The 17,907-nt window shown below is 42.2% G+C and overlaps 1 protein-coding gene across 1 annotated transcript; it reads right to left on the minus strand.

The window, feature by feature from the left end:
• Positions 1-11,364: 11,364 nt before the first annotated feature.
• LOC117484031 (suppressor of cytokine signaling 6) lies at positions 11,365-17,907 on the minus strand. The gene is made up of 3 exons (XM_034132445.1): positions 17,582-17,907; positions 17,073-17,142; positions 11,365-16,359 (listed from the first exon to the last, which is right to left on the minus strand). Exon 3 carries the CDS (start codon positions 16,231-16,233, stop codon positions 14,623-14,625), a length of 1,611 nt encoding a protein of 536 aa, XP_033988336.1. The 5' UTR covers positions 16,234-16,359; positions 17,073-17,142; positions 17,582-17,907; the 3' UTR covers positions 11,365-14,622.

Below are 17,907 nucleotides of genomic sequence, written 5' to 3' on the forward strand. Positions count from 1 at the left end.
GGAGCGGACATGCATGGGCTAAAGCTACTTAGTGAGAATGACACACTGAACTGAGAAATGTTTTTTGAAGTCTTATAAAAAGCCAAACGAATTTTTTTGTTCCTTCTTTCTACTGAGAAATTAAATCACACATCATAAAGCCCTCTTCATGTCTCTTAAGGCTGTGACTCAAATAGGAACTGAGGCAGGAACACTTATTTCCTCATCATGCTCAATCAGTTCAATGGCTCTGATTCAAGAGGCTTTGACCTTTGAGACCTGAAGGTTTTCTATAGGTAAAAGTGTTGTATAAGACCTTTCAACTGTTTGCTCGGAAATCCTTTTTATTCAAGCTTTGTGTGTAATATGATTACAGGCTTTTAGCTTTTAAGTGTGATGATTCTGTGGGTTCGCCACCAGAAAACCTTTCCTATCAAAGCGCTTGCACTCTGACGTTAAACGGCTCTATTATTCATATTTCATAGTTCATATTAGTATTTAATGTCTCTACTTTAAAGAGTCCTCTCCTGCTGATGTTCAGGTGTATATCAGTATGTAGTGTCTCTACTTTAAAGATTCCTCTCCTGCTGATGTTCAGGTGTATATCAGTATGTAGTGTCTCTACTTTAAAGAGTCCTCTCCTGCTGATGTTCAGGTGTATTTCAGTATGTAGTGTCTCTACTTTAAAGAGTCCTCTCCTGCTGATGTTCAGGTGTATATCAGTATGTAGTGTCTCTACTTTAAAGAGTCCTCTCCTGCTGATGTTCAGGTGTATATCAGTATGTAGTGTCTCTACTTTAAAGATTCCTCTCCTGCTGATGTTCAGGTGTATATCAGTATGTAGTGTCTCTACTTTAAAGAGTCCTCTCCTGCTGATGTTCAGGTGTATTTCAGTATGTAGTGTCTCTACTTTAAAGAGTCCTCTCCTGCTGATGTTCAGGTGTATTTCAGTATGTAGTGTCTCTACTTTAAAGAGTCCTCTCCTGCTGATGTTCAGGTGTATTTCAGTATGTAGTGTCTCTACTTTAAAGAGTCCTCTCCTGCTGATGTTCAGGTGTATTTCAGTATGTAGTGTCTCTACTTAAAGAGTCCTCTCCTGCTGATGTTCAGGTGTATATCAGTATGTAGTGTCTCTACTTTAAAGAGTCCTCTCCTGCTGATGTTCAGGTGTATATCAGTATGTAGTGTCTCTACTTTAAAGAGTCCTCTCCTGCTGATGTTCAGGTGTATATCAGTATGTAGTGTCTCTACTTTAAAGAGTCCTCTCCTGCTGATGTTCAGGTGTATATCAGTATGTAGTGTCTCTACTTTAAAGAGTCCTCTCCTGCTGATGTTCAGGTGTATATCAGTATGTAGTGTCTCTACTTTAAAGAGTCCTCTCGTGCTGATGTTCAGGTGTATATCAGTATGTAGTGTCTCTACTGGGACATGTCTTATTTTTCTCATACTGCCTGTGCTGCAGCACCTCTTGTCACCCTCTGTCTGAAACCAGAGCCCAGTCTGCTCTGATTGGTTAGCTGGCCAGCTCTGTTGTGATTGGTCAACCGCTTAGAGATGTCCCGCCCCTTAGCTATCAAAAACCTATACACACTACAGGGAAGGGGAAATCTAAAATAGCTAGGAGAGCCTAGGACAGTGAGTGAGATCAAAAAGAAATAAAGAAACACATTATTGAACTGTCTATGAACAGCTGTGGATATTTAACTGTCCTGCCTCCAGTCTTCATCACTATTGCATGGGCCATGGCCACTTTTACCTCATCAACATTGCATTACATTATTAACAAAATGGAGAACAATTGAGAGCGAAGTATTACTGGACTGGGAGTCACCCATTAAAAGTAGCTGAATTATGAATGAGCATTTCATTTACGATGCCAGGTTGCATTAGGCGCTTTTATACAGTGAGAGGGTTTTACGGACTTCTCTCAGGCTGCTGTTTGTTGTTTGAAGACAAGTGGACAGATTCAGGACGAGACTTCTCTATTTGACTTGTTCTGGACAGACAAAGGGATACTTGCAAAGCCTAATGGGATTGAAGGGGTTTTGAGCAGCTGCAGGGGGCTCAAACGGCTGAGAGACAACGTCAGGAAGATCAGAAACATGACAGGTGATGAGATCACGCAAACTACATGAGTCATGGTTCAGATATTAAATAAGACTTCCTCAAAGACTCTACAAACTCAATCTAGACCCATTTGAAACTTCCAGATCCACGTTTTTTGCCGTCAACGAATTCTAGAAGTGCAACGAGAGGGTGGAGCCAGAAAATAACAAAATAATTGTATTCGCCCAAATACAGTTAAGTTTTATATAATGAAAGACCTGCACCAAAGAATATGTTGCTAATCGTCTTAAGCTAGCAACTATCCATTCAGGTGTCAAAGGTGCTGCACTTTCGCCCTTTTTTACCCCTGGGTTTATAAATAAAGTGAAAAGTAGCGTCATTTTCTCATAGACTTCTACACAATCTGACTCATTTCTGCGATCAGTGGAGACGCCCCCTGCTGGTTATTAAAGAGAGTGCAGGTTTAATGCACTTCCACATTGGCTTTATTTGAGTCTTCCTCCATGATTTGAATAAAGCAAAATCACATCATGCCTCTAATCGTTTTCCTTCCTCTGCACCACGTTGCTTTCTGACAATAAAGTGCTGATTTATAACCGAACACGATGGAAGTAACAAGATATCAGCCTGTGAAGAGATGCGCTCTCTGTGTATATCTACAAGTGGTACGCTCTGGCCAATACTCCTCACAATTCATTCAGTTCGGATCTAATTTGAAAAGACTTCCCTCCAGGCCCACTTTCAAGCCGGCTACCCGAGAGTGCTTGTTCAGATTTACATCAACGTTGGAGATGGAGCTCGTCCTCTGATCTCCTCCATCAGAGAGGAGAAGACTGAGTACACACGAGGATAAACACTATATTTTTAAAGAGCAAGCACCAGAAAATCACAAAGAAAAACACATTTTCTATCTCGACTGTAGTAGTATCTATTGGAGAACAAGAGAACGCTGTTTTCATTAGACATAACCTGCAATTGTTGTTGAAGCAATGCGAAAATGAGGCCATAAAGATGAAAGAAAAAGTGTATATTTACTGCGCTGTCATACTTATAACATATATTTAGATGATGCACGGTATACAATAGACTGAGAATCTTCTGATGGATAGAAAACACCAACAAGAAATCGTGCTCGGGATACAGAAACACACTAATGATTTGAGTCCTCCCCTCTAAGTCGCTCCTCTCTTAAGAATGTATTTAGCTTGTGATGTGTTGATGGATATCAGCCACTGATGTAAAGCAGAACAATTAGCATACATCTCAGAGATTAAACTAAATGCAGCGAAGATGAAATCTCAGAGCCTCGCTGTCACACAGACTCAAAAATGATGGATACCCATTTATCTTGAGAAAATATCACATCTAAGAAGAGGAATTACAGCTCTGGTTTAATTGTTTGGGAAATGTAATCACATAAAGAAGGGATGGCAGCATATGCACGGGGAATTAAGATGTCTTTCTTACAGCGACAATGGACTGAGGCTTCATTTGAAAGCGTCACTCAGCGCTGTGTGGCAGGCAGGTGTACCTGAGAGAGAATATATATATAATATAGGAGCTCGTTTTTGCACCAGAGGTTCAAAATAATAATAAAGCTTTATTTATATAGCACTTTTCATACATCACATGCAGCTTAAAGTGCTTTGCAAAATGACACATCACAAGTAAAAAATACACAGCAAGAATGCAGGAACAACATGAGCAGGATGTGGCTGCAGATGAAGGAGAGGTGCATGCTGGGTAATGCACACTCAGAGGTGGGGGAGCTGCTAATTGCCGTGCAACATCTCAGTTAAGGGAGCACTGTATGGACAGTGGCAGTACAAAGAGTGTGAGATTTAATCACCGTTCAAAATGATGTCAGTTTGGCCCCTGACCAAACACACGCAGGTTTGTGTTTAATTACACAATGTCTTGCATATTTTGTTCTTGAGTTATATCAATGGATATGTTCTACAGTATTAACAGCTGCCAAAATAATTATACAGTAACCAAGTTGAGCTTGCTATGCAAAGCGCAAGGGACAATATGAGGTTTAAAAGAGAATGGAAGTGCCTTAAACCTGCATTCACTTGCAGGTTTAAGGCACTTCTCTTCGAAAAGGAGTCGAATTAGAAGTATTTTAGGGTTTTATTGGTTTCACGCCCCAATGAGCCCCTAGCTAGGATTGAATGGGTCCCGCCTCCAGCTCTGTCTACTTGTCCTAATCTTTTTTTGTTTCCTGTTTTATTTTGAAAAGTATTCCCTTCTTGTGTCTTGTCCAATATGACTTCCTGTCTCTGTGTTGTTTGCCTCGCCCTGATCATTTCCACCTGTGTGTGATCACCTTGCTGCCCCCTCCAGCTGTGATTAGCTCTCTGTATAAATGCCTGTCTTTTGCAGTGTTCTCTGTCAGTCCATCTAGATTCCTTGTTTGTGCTTGCCAGTGTTTTCGTAGAAACTCCATGTAAATAAAGCTCTGTTTTTGTTATTTTTAAAAGGTCCCTTTTTCGTGTCCTGCCTTCCCTTACCCCTACCTTGTGAAATCAGTGTATACACCCACCCTCTTGTCTACAAATTAAGATAGCTAGAGCTACATCTGCAGTCTTTAAAACAACAGGTGACGTCATAATGGCTACCTCCTCCACTATGGAGGACTGAACATGACTTAAGTATAAATAAATAAATGTGTAAATAAATGTATGAAGAAATACAGGAATAAATAAATAAATACATAAATAAATAAATAAATACAGGAATAAATAAATGACGAAATAAATACATAAATAAATAAATGTTGAAATAAATACACAAATAAAAGAATAAATAAATAAATAAATGCATAAATAAATATGGAAATAAATATAAACACCAATGTATAAATAAATAAAACAGAACACACATTATTATATATCTTTCATATATTTCTACATTTACTCGACATACATTTATTTATTTATGTGTCCGTATGCTAATGAGGTGGGCGGTCCTAACCTCAGTCTGAAGCAGGATTGGTTACAGGAGTGTGTGATCATTTCTGGCAGAGGGCTATACTAACGCCTGGCTAACCGCGCTGATTCGAATGCAGGAGCTTTACTGTTTAGCCCTTATCTTTATACATCCATGGTTTATCCACAGTTGTAAGGATTATTTATGGGTATTGGTTTAAGAGCCATTGGAGATCATTAGCGGACCATTTAGAGAACGGAGAACCAAAAGACTATGTCCTCTCTATGTCCAGTTTCGTGTGGAACGATGTATAGAGGACTTGGCTCAGCTCGACATGGATGTGGATGTTAACCCAGCTGTGTTTGAGAGTCTTCAAGAGGTTGCCCGCCAACTTGAAATCCTCTCGGAAACAGAGGAGGCGACCCTTGGGCGTCCATCTTACATGTTGCCCCCAAACGTTATTGAAGCACATCTTCGTTGGGGGCACACCGCTGGGGACATCGCGAACGGGTGTGCGAAAGAACAATTATTAAAGAAGCCATTATTAGCGAGTTGCCGTGGGTGTACACTGTACACAGAATGAACAGATGTGACTTGCCACGAATCTCTTGCTTCTGCCTGGCTCCAACAATTGGCAAATCCTGCTTCAGACTGAGGTTAGGACCGCCCACCTCATTAGCATACGGACACATAAATAAATAAATAAATAAATGTATGTCGCGTAAATGTAGAAATATATGAAAGATATATAATAACGTGTGTTTTTATTTATTTATTTATACATTGGTGTATTTATTTCCATATTTATTTATTTATTATTTTATTTATTTATTTGTGTATTTATTTCAACATTTATTTATTTCTTTATTTATTTCGTCATTTATTTATTCCTGTATTTATTTATTTATTTACGTATTTATTTATTTATTCCTGTATTTCTTCATACATTTATTTACACATTTATTTATTTATACTTAAGTCATGTTCCGTCCTCCATACTCCACGACTATTAATATTGTAAAACAGGCTTCCCTTAACTAACACGGTCTAAGGTTTAAGCTCTTTTGTTTCAGAGGCATTGTGCAGCCCGTGGAGAGCAGTAGGGTGGAGATAATCCATTCTCCTCCATCAGCTCCTTCCTCAGATCTACGGGGGAACTCCACTCCCCGTTAAACGACAAAGCACCACCTGTTCTCCTTTCGTTTCTCCGTCCTCGCTGCTGGACCTCTGCTGAAGGGCAGCTACTCCGTGAGGAATGGAGGAAAGTTTCCCATTCGAAACATTCCCCATCCATTTCCTGATGGCTGCCACCTGTTCACCCCCCTTTCCTCCCTCCCCCCTCTTCCCTCTTAACACACAGCTCACTCCCCTGTGAGTGATGGGCAGATTGTTGGGGGATAAAGGAGGATTGTCACTGTCACAGGGGGCAAAGGAGCGAAGGAGGTGTGTGGCTCCCGAGTTCCAGATGTCACTCTAATGACATAATTATGACCGATTTACGACTCCCCTTGGCCTTCAATCTGTACAGGAAGCTATGCACAAAAACACAATTCCTGCATATTATTATTATCACTGTATGCTATTTCTACTGTAATTATGGAAGACTGTGTATAGCTCAGGTTTAATCAAGAATGAGTTGACAGAAAATCATATATTAATCCTGCATGATGAAGCCGTACAAAGATAACTGTTTCCTTGACAGATTATCAATCAAACGTCAAACTGGCCAGCTTCTTCTCGCCGACGCCCTGGAGCTGAGGCCATCTGGATCGGCCATTTTCTGGTCATTAACCACGCTCACATCCTGAAGTACTCCCATCTTTCCCCCAGAAGAGTGACTGCGCCTGGCTAGTCTGTGTTCACAGTTTGAGACACTTTGTTTGCTAAACTCTTTTCGCTTGGTGTGGGAGTAGAGACGTTGCTTTTGGAAGAGAGGGTGGCGATGAAAGGTGTTTTTGAAGAAGTGGAATACATAGGAAACTGTGAGGAATGGTCACGATGAAGGAGCACGGTGAGCTGTTGTTTCAGGGGGGACCTGGTAATGATGAAGGCAGTCCCTCTCTAACAGGGCTAATTGGGGTTCAGAGGAATCTAATGCATGATAGATGGAGATATCGAGGGTCTCGTGGCACGGCTGGCACGAGATCACAAGCTTTAATAGAGCCCAACCTTTCACTGTGGGCTGAAAGACATCTGTTGCCAGCAGGTAACCTCGGCTTTATCATTCCCAGCTAGACCCACCAACGAGCTCCTGGCACGACAATTTAAAGCGATGTATATATATGTTTGCCGGCTAATTCAAGCTGTCAACTTCGTCCCTGTTTGGAGGTGAAAAATGGATGCACCACGCTGCGCGCCAGATGGTAAAAATGGATCATCAATCTGAGACGGCAGACGTGTGATGGATGGATTCTCCAGAGTAAACAGTTATAGAGTAAGAACCACACTGAGAGGAAATTTGCTCACAAATGAGCACTTTTGTGTGGACATTATGCGCTGAAAGACATGCAAACGCTGTGATGACTATTCATGTTTCTGACTTACAATTTACAGGAAAAATCCAGATGGCAGTAAGAGGCATTCCCACCAACAAAAGAACAAAATAAAAATGTTTTTGAATTTGCTATCGCCCACATTTTTAACATTAGAGCCAGAAGTCTCCTGTAACAAGATCTTAAATGCATAATGAATGCAAACATAACTTTTCTGCATTAAATATCTTCATACAACTTGACCTATGTTGTTTATATTTTGCTAAGCTGTGTATATTATCCCAAATGTCTCAGAGAAAGTGTGACTTTAATGATAGGTGATGGTGCATTTCCTCTGGTCTCCTGTAATAGCATTGTATCGTTTGAGCACATGTCAGTGTCGTAAATTCACATTTAATCCAGTTTAAAGCCATATTTGAACAATAAACCGCTCCGATCTGGGTGCTTTTTGCTCTATATTTCAGATATATCAGAAAAACAGGCTGAGCAAACGTTCAGCTTGCAGGGAGAAGCTCTTATATTTAACGTCAAATTGCTTTATTCACTGTTTTTAACGCTTTTTAATCAAAAACCACGTGACCTATAAACACTGAACGAATTATAACTGGCAACACTGAAGACTACAACTCCCATAATCCCACGCTGCTTCACCACCACATCAAACTCTGTTCCTATGAAGACATGGCTTCTGAGATAAATTACATTTTGTGGTTTTAAAGTCTTAAAGGTCCCATGTCATGGCCATTTCTACTGATCATAATTCCATTGTTGAGGTCTACTAGAATAGATTTACATTGTGCAATGTTCCAAACTCACATTGGTTTCTCATACAGCATCTCTGTATAGTATGTGTATTCACTCTCTGTCCTAAACGGCTTGTTGGAGCTCCTGCCCCCCCCCCCCCTCCCTATAGCCCACTGTGCTCTGATTGGTCAGCTCGCCCACTCTGTTCTGATGAGTCCACCACCGTTACAGCGGAACATCAGTGATTATGTGTTACAATGGCGTTTGTTAGCAACCAGAAAATGACACCAGTAATGACAAACAGATGAGAATGCTGCGTGGGGTCTGGGTGCCGTGTTGGCTGGACGTTGCGCGGCTCGCTGCTGCGAGGAGCGGACAGTGTGAGCTGGGTTCATTTCCTGGTTGCTGCGTGGAGTCTGCGAGACAGCGAGACATCGCGAAAGGACACGGGAAGGGTGCTGAGGGGGCTGCAGCACCCCCATCTGCGAGGCTCCATGCATGACATGGGACCTTTAATAGTTGATCTTTTTTGATTAAATTGCATCTGTTGGTAATGTAAAAACAGGGGTTGTTTGCAGTGATGAACCTACAGATAATAAACCTCTGAATCTGCATGCCCTTCCTTGTGCTTTGTGGGGTTTTATAGTGAGTTTCAGCTCATTGTTAATCTGTCTGGCTCTTTACTGTTCAGGTTCGCTCTCTCTCCGCTCTCATAAAGTCCTTTTCTGCTGCAGGATCCAGATGTTTCAGAAAACAAAAGCTTTATAACTCACTCCACTTCACAGTACGTGCCCTGCACCAAACCAAATGACCAAATCACAAATGAAAATGGCAATTAAATACCCAAAAGCGGTATAAAAATAGTAACCAATAACAGCGATATTACACGTTGGAAATAAAATGGTGTGCTTGCATTAATAAAAAGCTTTTTGGGAAGTGAAACTAACAAAGAGCTTTTATTGTTTGGCAAGAAAGTTTAAAAGCTTATTTCCCAAACTGTTTCTTTAGGTTAAATTGCGGTCTCGTGAATCACCATTGGTGCACTTTTTGTACTCAAAATGCACTTTTAGAATAACTTGTTAGCAATGAACTCTTGTCTATAACCGTTCCTCAGGCCTAGATAACAGTCTGCCAAACTGTGCATGTCACATTTTACGACACATGAATTGAGGGCACAAAATATGCAGATATTCCACTTGGTTTGGTGAAGATTTTTGCATCATTTCAATGTTTTTTGCTGAATGACAACATGTTTAACATTTCATCACCTGACAGCTTCCCCTCGGCACTCTGGGTAAGGAGCAAAGTCCTGGGTGGCAAAGTGAGCGGGATAAATATCAGGATAAATATCACAATGTTTGCAAATGTAAACCTGCTGGGTCCTGTCATGACGAGCTGCAAAGTGCAAAGTGAAATCTCCTACACTAAGTTCAGAGTTTGAAAAGCTGCAAATTAGGGGGAAAAAAGCCGCATTGGAAGGTGGAGACGAGTCCTATTTTATGATGTCTCCATATGACATGCGACCAGCAGCGTGTGCCATGAATAAAACATTGTGCAGAGAGTAAACAGTTGTGTATCTTCACCTCAGATGCTGGAGAGGACTGTCAGACACAGCAGTTAACGGACCCGACCTCCTCATCATCATGCGGGTCGTGTTTCAGCACAACACCCCCCTCTCCCCCAGGAACTCACTAATTTTCCTCCAGAGTCGAGTAAAGTGAAGTGAGGCTGGTAGTCTCCTCCTCACTCGGATGCTTTTAAAGATTATCTTTGTAAATAAGGCAACCACAGCTTTAGGATTAGCTGCAAACAGAGTGGTGCAGGAATGAGTCCTAAAACACAGAAATGATGTGTTAAAGGACTGATCCTTGCCTGGAAATCAATGGTTTTCTGATTGTGTATTTGGTTGTTAGCCTGAAATAAGGTGTGTGGTTAACACAAGGTGAAGAAATGTGAATTCTACGACATAAAATACATCAGTAAATACCCCACTGGTGAACAAGTGTCTAAATGAGACGACTAAACGTCATGAGGCCCAACATTAGCCTCCTTTAGCTTAGCGGGGTGACGTGAAGTCATGTGACCGTGCTGTAGTTCCTTTATAGCCCAACTTTAGCTTAGCGGTGGTGACGTGAAGTCATGTGACCGTGCTGTAGTTCCTTTATAGCCCAACATTAGCCGCCTTTAGCTTAGCGGTGGTGACGTGAAGTCATGTGACCGTGCTGTAGTTCCTTTATAGCCCAACATTAGCCGCCTTTAGCTTAGCGGTGGTGATGTGAAGTCATGTGACCGTGCTGTAGTTCCTTTATAGCCCAACATTAGCCGCCTTTAGCTTAGCGGTGGTGATGTGAAGTCATGTGACCGTGCTGTAGTTCCTTTATAGCCCATCATTAGCCGCCTTTAGCTTAGCGGTGGTGATGTGAAGTCATGTGACCATGCTGTAGTTCCTTTATAGCCCAACATTAGCCACCTTTAGCTTAGCGGTGGTGACGTGAAGTCATGTGACCATGCTGTAGTTCCTTTATAGCCCATCATTAGCCGCCTTTAGCTTAGCGGTGGTCACGTGAAGTCATGTGACCGTGCTGTAGTTCCTTTATAGCCCATCATTAGCCGCCTTTAGCTTAGCGGTGGCCACGTGAAGTCATGTGACCGTGCTGTAGTTCCTTTATAGCCCAACATTAGCCTCCTTTAGCTTAGCGGTGGTGACGTGAAGTCATGTGACCATGCTGTAGTTCCTTTATAGCCCAACATTAGCCAACTTTATCTTAGCGGTGGTCACGTGAAGTCATGTGACCGTGCTGTAGTTCCTTTATAGCCCAACATTAGCCTCCTTTAGCTTAGCGGTGGTCACGTGAAGTCATGTGACCGTGCTGTAGTAGCCTAACGTTAGCTTTTTACTTCAAAAATCATTAAGTGGTGATAATATGTGGAGATTATCCTGTTGAAAAAAATGTGTAAGTATCATAAATGTGAGATGTTTCTGCATAATCCAAAATCCAATGAATAAATCCCACTGGCTTTTGTGGAGGGTACCAGGGAAATGTTGCCTTCAGGGTCATCCTAAAAAAATGTCAATTGGGCGCATCACTGAAGAATTGCCATGATTTAAACTGTACATGTAGTCGAAAGTGATTGATGACAACACAAAGGATTTTTTTAGAATATAGTTTTATTTATAATTTATACTTGGCAGATACAAAAAACTCTTGAACTGTATCCAAAGTGTGCAATAAATCACTGTTGATTTTTTTCCAAAAGAAAAATACAAAAAGAGCATCTACTTTGGAAAGTTGATGTAAACTGGAGTGAACTGGTAACTCTACAGAGGGTTTGCTAATCGCTACTAATGCTCCTTTAACCGACTACAGTTGTTAACAAATTGCAAATCTGCGTTGCTCTCCCAAGACGATAACAAAAGTCATTATGTTTACACACATCTACGTTGGTGACATTCTATTTCCCCGTTGTTAAATACAAGAAAGGCAATCATATCCTTATAAAGCAGCACAAATGTGTATAACACATTAAAATGAAAGTTCAAATTGTACCAAGATGTTCGTGTGAGAGTGAGAGAGGGAGAACATAAGAAAGAAAAAGAATGGGAATATTGAACTCATGTTGTAAACAATCACCTTCACTCACGGAGATGCAGAAAATAAAACGTTGTTGCTTGTTAAGTGCTGTTATTAATCCAAAATGCTTCAGCAGTCGGAACAAGCATCAACCTCTGGAATCAAACATTGAAGGCAATAATGCTGAGTAATAGTAAGTATTTTAGAAAAAGTCCCAGCAGCAACACCACACTGGTTCCTGCGTGTCGAAATCTGACAAATTAAAACTCAATTAAAAGAACATTGTATTAAAAAAAGACTAACATTTTACTTTCACATTTCAACTGAAACAAATACACACGAAATAAAAGTCAAATTTACATCCACGTTGTTTCCATGATCCCGTTCCTTTGAGTGAGTTAGCAGGGGCTTCGATATGACGCTGGCTACCCTTTATATCCCAAGATATGACACAAACAATCTGCTGTTGATCTAAACACGTATATGAACACAGAAGGACAAATGTGTGACTTTTATTTCTTTCAAAAGAAATGCCATCTGAAGGACAACTCGAGGCAGGAGAGCATCCAAAGCTTGTCAGTGGAGAATTTTCAAGTGCAAAAAATGTAATTTTTTTTTGTGTGTGTGATTCTCATGCTTTCTAAAAAAACTGTTTATCTGCAGGCGGATAAAATGATCACCTCAAACAAGCGTACATTCCTTAAGTACAGCCCAATCCCCCAGATGGCAAATGTCACAAAACAAACTCACAGACGGATCCTAAAAAGAAAAGAATACATTTGTTTTACACAGAATGTCCAGCCAATGTTTGCGACAGAAAACCCTCCCTCGACACAGCCAAACACTCGACCTAGATCCTTCATTCCTATACAACTCCTCAAAGCTTCAAAAAGTCTTTAAACATGCAACACCGTTCCTCAAAGTTCCTATCTAATTCTGCTGTGCTGGATTTACTTCCTCAGACACGGACGTTTCTAAAACTAGAACTATGCGCTAACGACCTACCAAAAGTTGTCCATTTTCCAAAACAGTTGTCATTCATTGTGTGAAGTTCCCTGTCAAAGTATCCATATAAAGCACTTGCGTAGCATTCTGTGTGCTCTTCCCTTTAGTACAGACCATCTGTGGGGACAGTGTGAATAAGCTATGGCTACAAATCTAATGTTTTTGAGGCCTATATGATGCCATGCAGCTGTGGTGGAGCTTTATTGAAACCCTGGCATCGCTCCGAGATGGCGAGGAGGACTTGACCCTGACTTTCCAAAATCATATCACGTTATCTCACAATATTTCCAGGAATCCTCTGATCTTTGTCCAGCTCGGTTTAAGAGAGAACAGCCATCACTACATTCTGATTTCAGTCAATTGAGGGCACTTTCCTTTACTTATAACCTGCCTTAAGTGAGTTGCACTTCAACATCACTCAAGCTCTTTCCATCGAGACGTTTCCTTCCATTTGGAGAATCTCCACAAAGCCTTTTCTACATGCAGACACGAGCATCACAGAAACAGTTGTTAGGCCTGAGCTGCGGTTTTAACATTCCTAATGCACAGATTTAACTTTTAAATGGTAACATATTTAGAAAAAGGTTTACACATCTAGGTGATGCCGTTCCTACAAACAGCACATTAAAAATCCAGCATTGTCAGTACCTTTAGGTTTGCACATTACATAGTGGCTTCATGCAGCCACACTAATTAAAGTTTCTCCTCTCACCAAACTGCTTCAACCCTCTCAGACCGGCACATTTTGGACATCTCTTGCAGGAAAATGGAGTGGACATGGCTCTGATTTATACCATTTGATGCATTTTCAATTGTTAATGTGACGTGTTGTTCCATGTCTATAAATGTCCATGATTGTACAAGGTAGGAAACAACTCAAAAATCAGATGATACCTGAGTAGTTACTTTAGTGAATTAGCAAAAATCTGGTGAACATGAAGTGTATCCTATGTAGACTGATTGCATAGTATGGATGCAGAGTGCTTTTCTTATTTTCAGTCGTGTTATGCAGAAAAATATGAGAATTAAAGAGCAAGAGATGATCAAAATGTGTCCGTCTGCAGGAGGTTTAACATTTGATGTAAAAATGGAATTGTAGCAATACTTTTTCATCCTTTAAATGTACAATTAGGTGGATAACATTTAAGGAATGTTCCCTACAGGCTCAACTTAAAAGCAAATGGCAATATGTTTTGAACAGCTGGATGTTACTTCACCTTACATCCCTATGTCTGCACTAACGACCCCTACACACGGCGGCGTGCGTTGAAGCTTCTGCCCATTCACTTTGAATGGGGTGACGTCACGCTTCGCCGAACTGCATTGTGGGGGCGAAGCGTAGCTTCAAAAGCGTTGCTCGCTGCAAAAGTTGAGCAATGTTCAACTTTTGAAGCTTCGGCGGAAGCGTCAGCCAATCGAATCATATGCCAGTACAAGCTCTAGCCAATCGAACCGCGTGCTTGTGTGTCCGGGGCGGGAGATTCATGTGATTGGTTGTTGGTCGAGTTTCAGCCCCCCCCGCCGGCAAGCTTCAACGCACGCCGCTGTGTGGACGGGCCGTTAGAGTATGCATCTAAGACAACTTGGCTGTATACCTCTTCTATATTTTTTGCAATAGATTATGTGCGGGACTATGTTTTTCTGGGAGTAGAGCCTCCTAAAACCAGCGTGGAGAAAAAACCCAGAGCAGTGGAATGGAGGACTAAACATTGACAGAAATCAAGAGCCACCAGAACCATCGTCTCAAAACTGTGGTTGTTTGTAAACCTTGTTTAAATCTCTTAACTGAACACAAAAGTGCAAATTGCTACCACTGTCCTGTCTCTGCGTCCTCAGTAGTGCTTCTCCTGCAGATAGTCTTTCATCTTGTTCGGTAAGGGCAGTTTCTGGATCAGGTCTATCCTCGTGTACTGTCTGATGACGAAGCGACAGAGGTACTGCAGGGAGCGCACTTGCATAAACCGAGACACTGGGTTGGTTAGTCTGACGGGGTATGTTGCAGATCCCGGTAAGCGAGACCTGGAGTAGCAGAAAGCTCCGGTCTCTGAGTCTCTGATGGAGTGTTCGATGAGGTCTACGATGGACGTGTGTCCCTCCACGTCCGGCTGCTCGTAGAAGCTGAAGCGTCCGTTGGAGTGTTCGATGCGCGTGTGCAGAGTCTTGCACTGCGACCTGAAGCTCAGACTGAGCAGGTACCGGTCGTCCGAGCTGTCTCTGACCAGGAAGGATCCGTCGGCCAGGTTCACCAGCTTCTCCTCCGCCTCCCAGCGAGTGATGGGACCCCAGTACCAGCCCTGCCTCGCCAGCTTCTTCAGCTCCTCCGTCAGACTGGTGACCACCATGGGCCCGCTGGTCTGCACCGACTCGTACACCCGACTCACCCCGGGGGCTGAGTTCGGGTCAAAGTTGAGGTGGTGTCTCATCCTCTCTGCCACATGTCTGTCTGTAGAGCTGAACCCCGAGAACGTCCGTGGAATAAGAACATTATTTAACATGGGCGGCAGGAGTGGAGAGAGGGGAGGGGGCACTTCTCCTCTTTGGAGCATCACACCGGCAGAACCGATGAGAAGACTATTAACTGAGGTTTCCATGAAGAGGTCTGGAGGAAGCCCACTCACCAGATCGTGCTCCTCCTGCTCCTGGTGGTCCGCGTGGAGGGACGCACCGTTGGCTTCAGTCACCACCTCCATAGGAGAGGAGCTGTCCAGGCAGAAGGAGTGGGACCCCTCGGGGTACATTCCCTCATCTAAAGGCATCGTGTACTGGATGTAGTCCTGGGGAGTCAACCCCAGCACCACAGGCACGTCATTTTCATCAATATCCAGATGCAGATCCCCGTTTTGAGGCTGCTGGAGGTTCTTAAAGGACTCAGCTCTATCCGGAAAGAGCCCTTCCATTTGAAAGTCATGAAATTCTCTCCGGACACCGTTTAGGTTTGGACTCGGGCTCGGAGAGTGAACCATGGCTTTGACTTTTACCTCCATCTTGATGCACGCCTCCTCAGAGTTCACTGAGCGCAGGGGCCACGGCGAGGGGCTGTAATGGTGGCTACGCAGAGACGCAGATCTCAGGGGTCTCTGGGCTTTCACATCGCTGAATCCAATGGGCGCAGACGAGGAAGAGAAGGTGTCGTCATCGTCGTCCACAGACCCAATGGCGGAGGAGTTGCCTTTCACTTTGGCCTTCTGTTTCGCAGACAGCCTCCTCTTCAGAGATCCCATCAGGCCCTCGCTCTTCGTGCGGCCCTTATTCTGACCGCCTTTGTCCTCCTCGCCGCCAAGGTCACAGCCGGAGAGCTCTTTGGTGTAGCAGCCCCCAAAAAGTGACTCTTCCTTAGAAAACTCTGTAGTCACCGAGGGCTGCTGGAGCATGACGAAGTCGCCCTCCTCCTTGCCCTTTATGCTGAGGGACTTGCGGATGGTCTTAAGGCTTATCTTCTTCATTCTGACAGGCCCTCCGCAGCGGGGGCATGGGTTGGCTCTCCTGGTATCCCGATGAAAGTACTATCCACAGCGTCCTCCCATCAGGCCGCACGGAACAAGTCATGCATACAGTGGAGCCATCACACCCTGCAGAAACAACACACACAAGATGTTATATAATAGTTTGTTCTAAAAAAGACTCTTCCAGATGGTTGTTCTTATGTTCTTAGTATCAAAGTTTAGCAGCGTAAAGCACCATTTAGAAAGTAACAGAGTTGAGACGCAGGAAGCTGACCATGCCTGGCATTTTTGATTGATTAATTACATATTTCTTCATATGAATAAGCTATAATTACAGCTCTTTACACCCAGGAAAGAATATACCATTTGCTGTTTACATGCATTTCATTCATTTGCTATTACTGTGTAAGCTGTATATGTTATTATACATCTAAATGATGTTGTATATTTACCGTTTTGAATAAGCTATTACGCTAATAATCTATTTTTCATACATATTTAATAGCATTGTGTGGGAGAGCCTGATAATTATAGATTTCCATTACCTCTCTGTAATTGTTGTGTATATGATACATACATTAACTTGAACAATCAATACTACATTTGGACTGTAATATGGTCAAACAATACAACATTAGACACCAAAAACTGCATTATAATCATGATTTTAATGGAACGAATAACAATCACTACTCTGACATCTGTCAAAAATAAGAGAAGGCGTAACACCTGACAAACTGGGATTGAAACAGCAGCCTATATCCTATATCTAGAGACATGTGCAGCTCCAGCTCCTAAGTAAAGCTGATAATGAAGACAGCTGCAATCTGATTACTCACCATTATGAGCAGGAAAATGGTGACTCAGTTGAATGGGTCAAGTTCCACTTCCACCTCCTTTCATTTGATGCTGCGAAACACAAAAGCCATTTATAAGCAAAGACCAACATGTAGGAGTAACAATTGATTTTTAAAAGGGGAGAAACACATGTCATGTAGATATATTTGACAAAACAATGAAGAAATACAATCAATTCTAGCCTGTTTTGTCCTGACCTGGCAAGGCCTACAAACACAACAGCATGCCTTTAGCTTAGCTTCGCTTCTCAATTAGCCCTCTTTAATGACACTATTATAAAACTGACAGCAACAACTACAATGTAATCGGTTCACCTTAAACATTAAGCTTATAATAAAAGAAAACAAGGTTAATGTTTGATCTAGCTTGCCAGTTTAACACACGTTTGCTTGCTTGTATGCTAATAGCTAGTTTGTTAGCATGTCTACTTTCAAAGTAAATAAACATTTAAACACATATATATCTACATGCATGTTATAATGTCTCTTACCCGGTGACTTCTGCTTGTATTACCCGATAAAAACACCCAGAGATGTTGGCATTTGTCCTGATAAACAACACGTTTATGAAGGGTCGCTCCTGCACGATAGCTTAGCTAGTTAGCTTAGCTAGTGTTAGCTTGCATTAGCAGTCGAAACATCACCTTTAGTCATCCCTCTGAGCACCAATACAAGTATAACGCGTTTATAATGCCAGGTTTGGTTCTTCTCTAAACATACAACTCTATATTTCCCACCAAAGAGACACAATAAGGGGATTTCTGAGTGTCCAGGTTAGCTAACAGTTTGTAGCTCTCGGCCTCTCTTCCCTTCTTCC

This window comes from Trematomus bernacchii, unplaced genomic scaffold, assembly GCF_902827165.1.
Source record: "Trematomus bernacchii unplaced genomic scaffold, fTreBer1.1, whole genome shotgun sequence".
Lineage (NCBI taxonomy): Eukaryota > Metazoa > Chordata > Actinopteri > Perciformes > Nototheniidae > Trematomus > Trematomus bernacchii.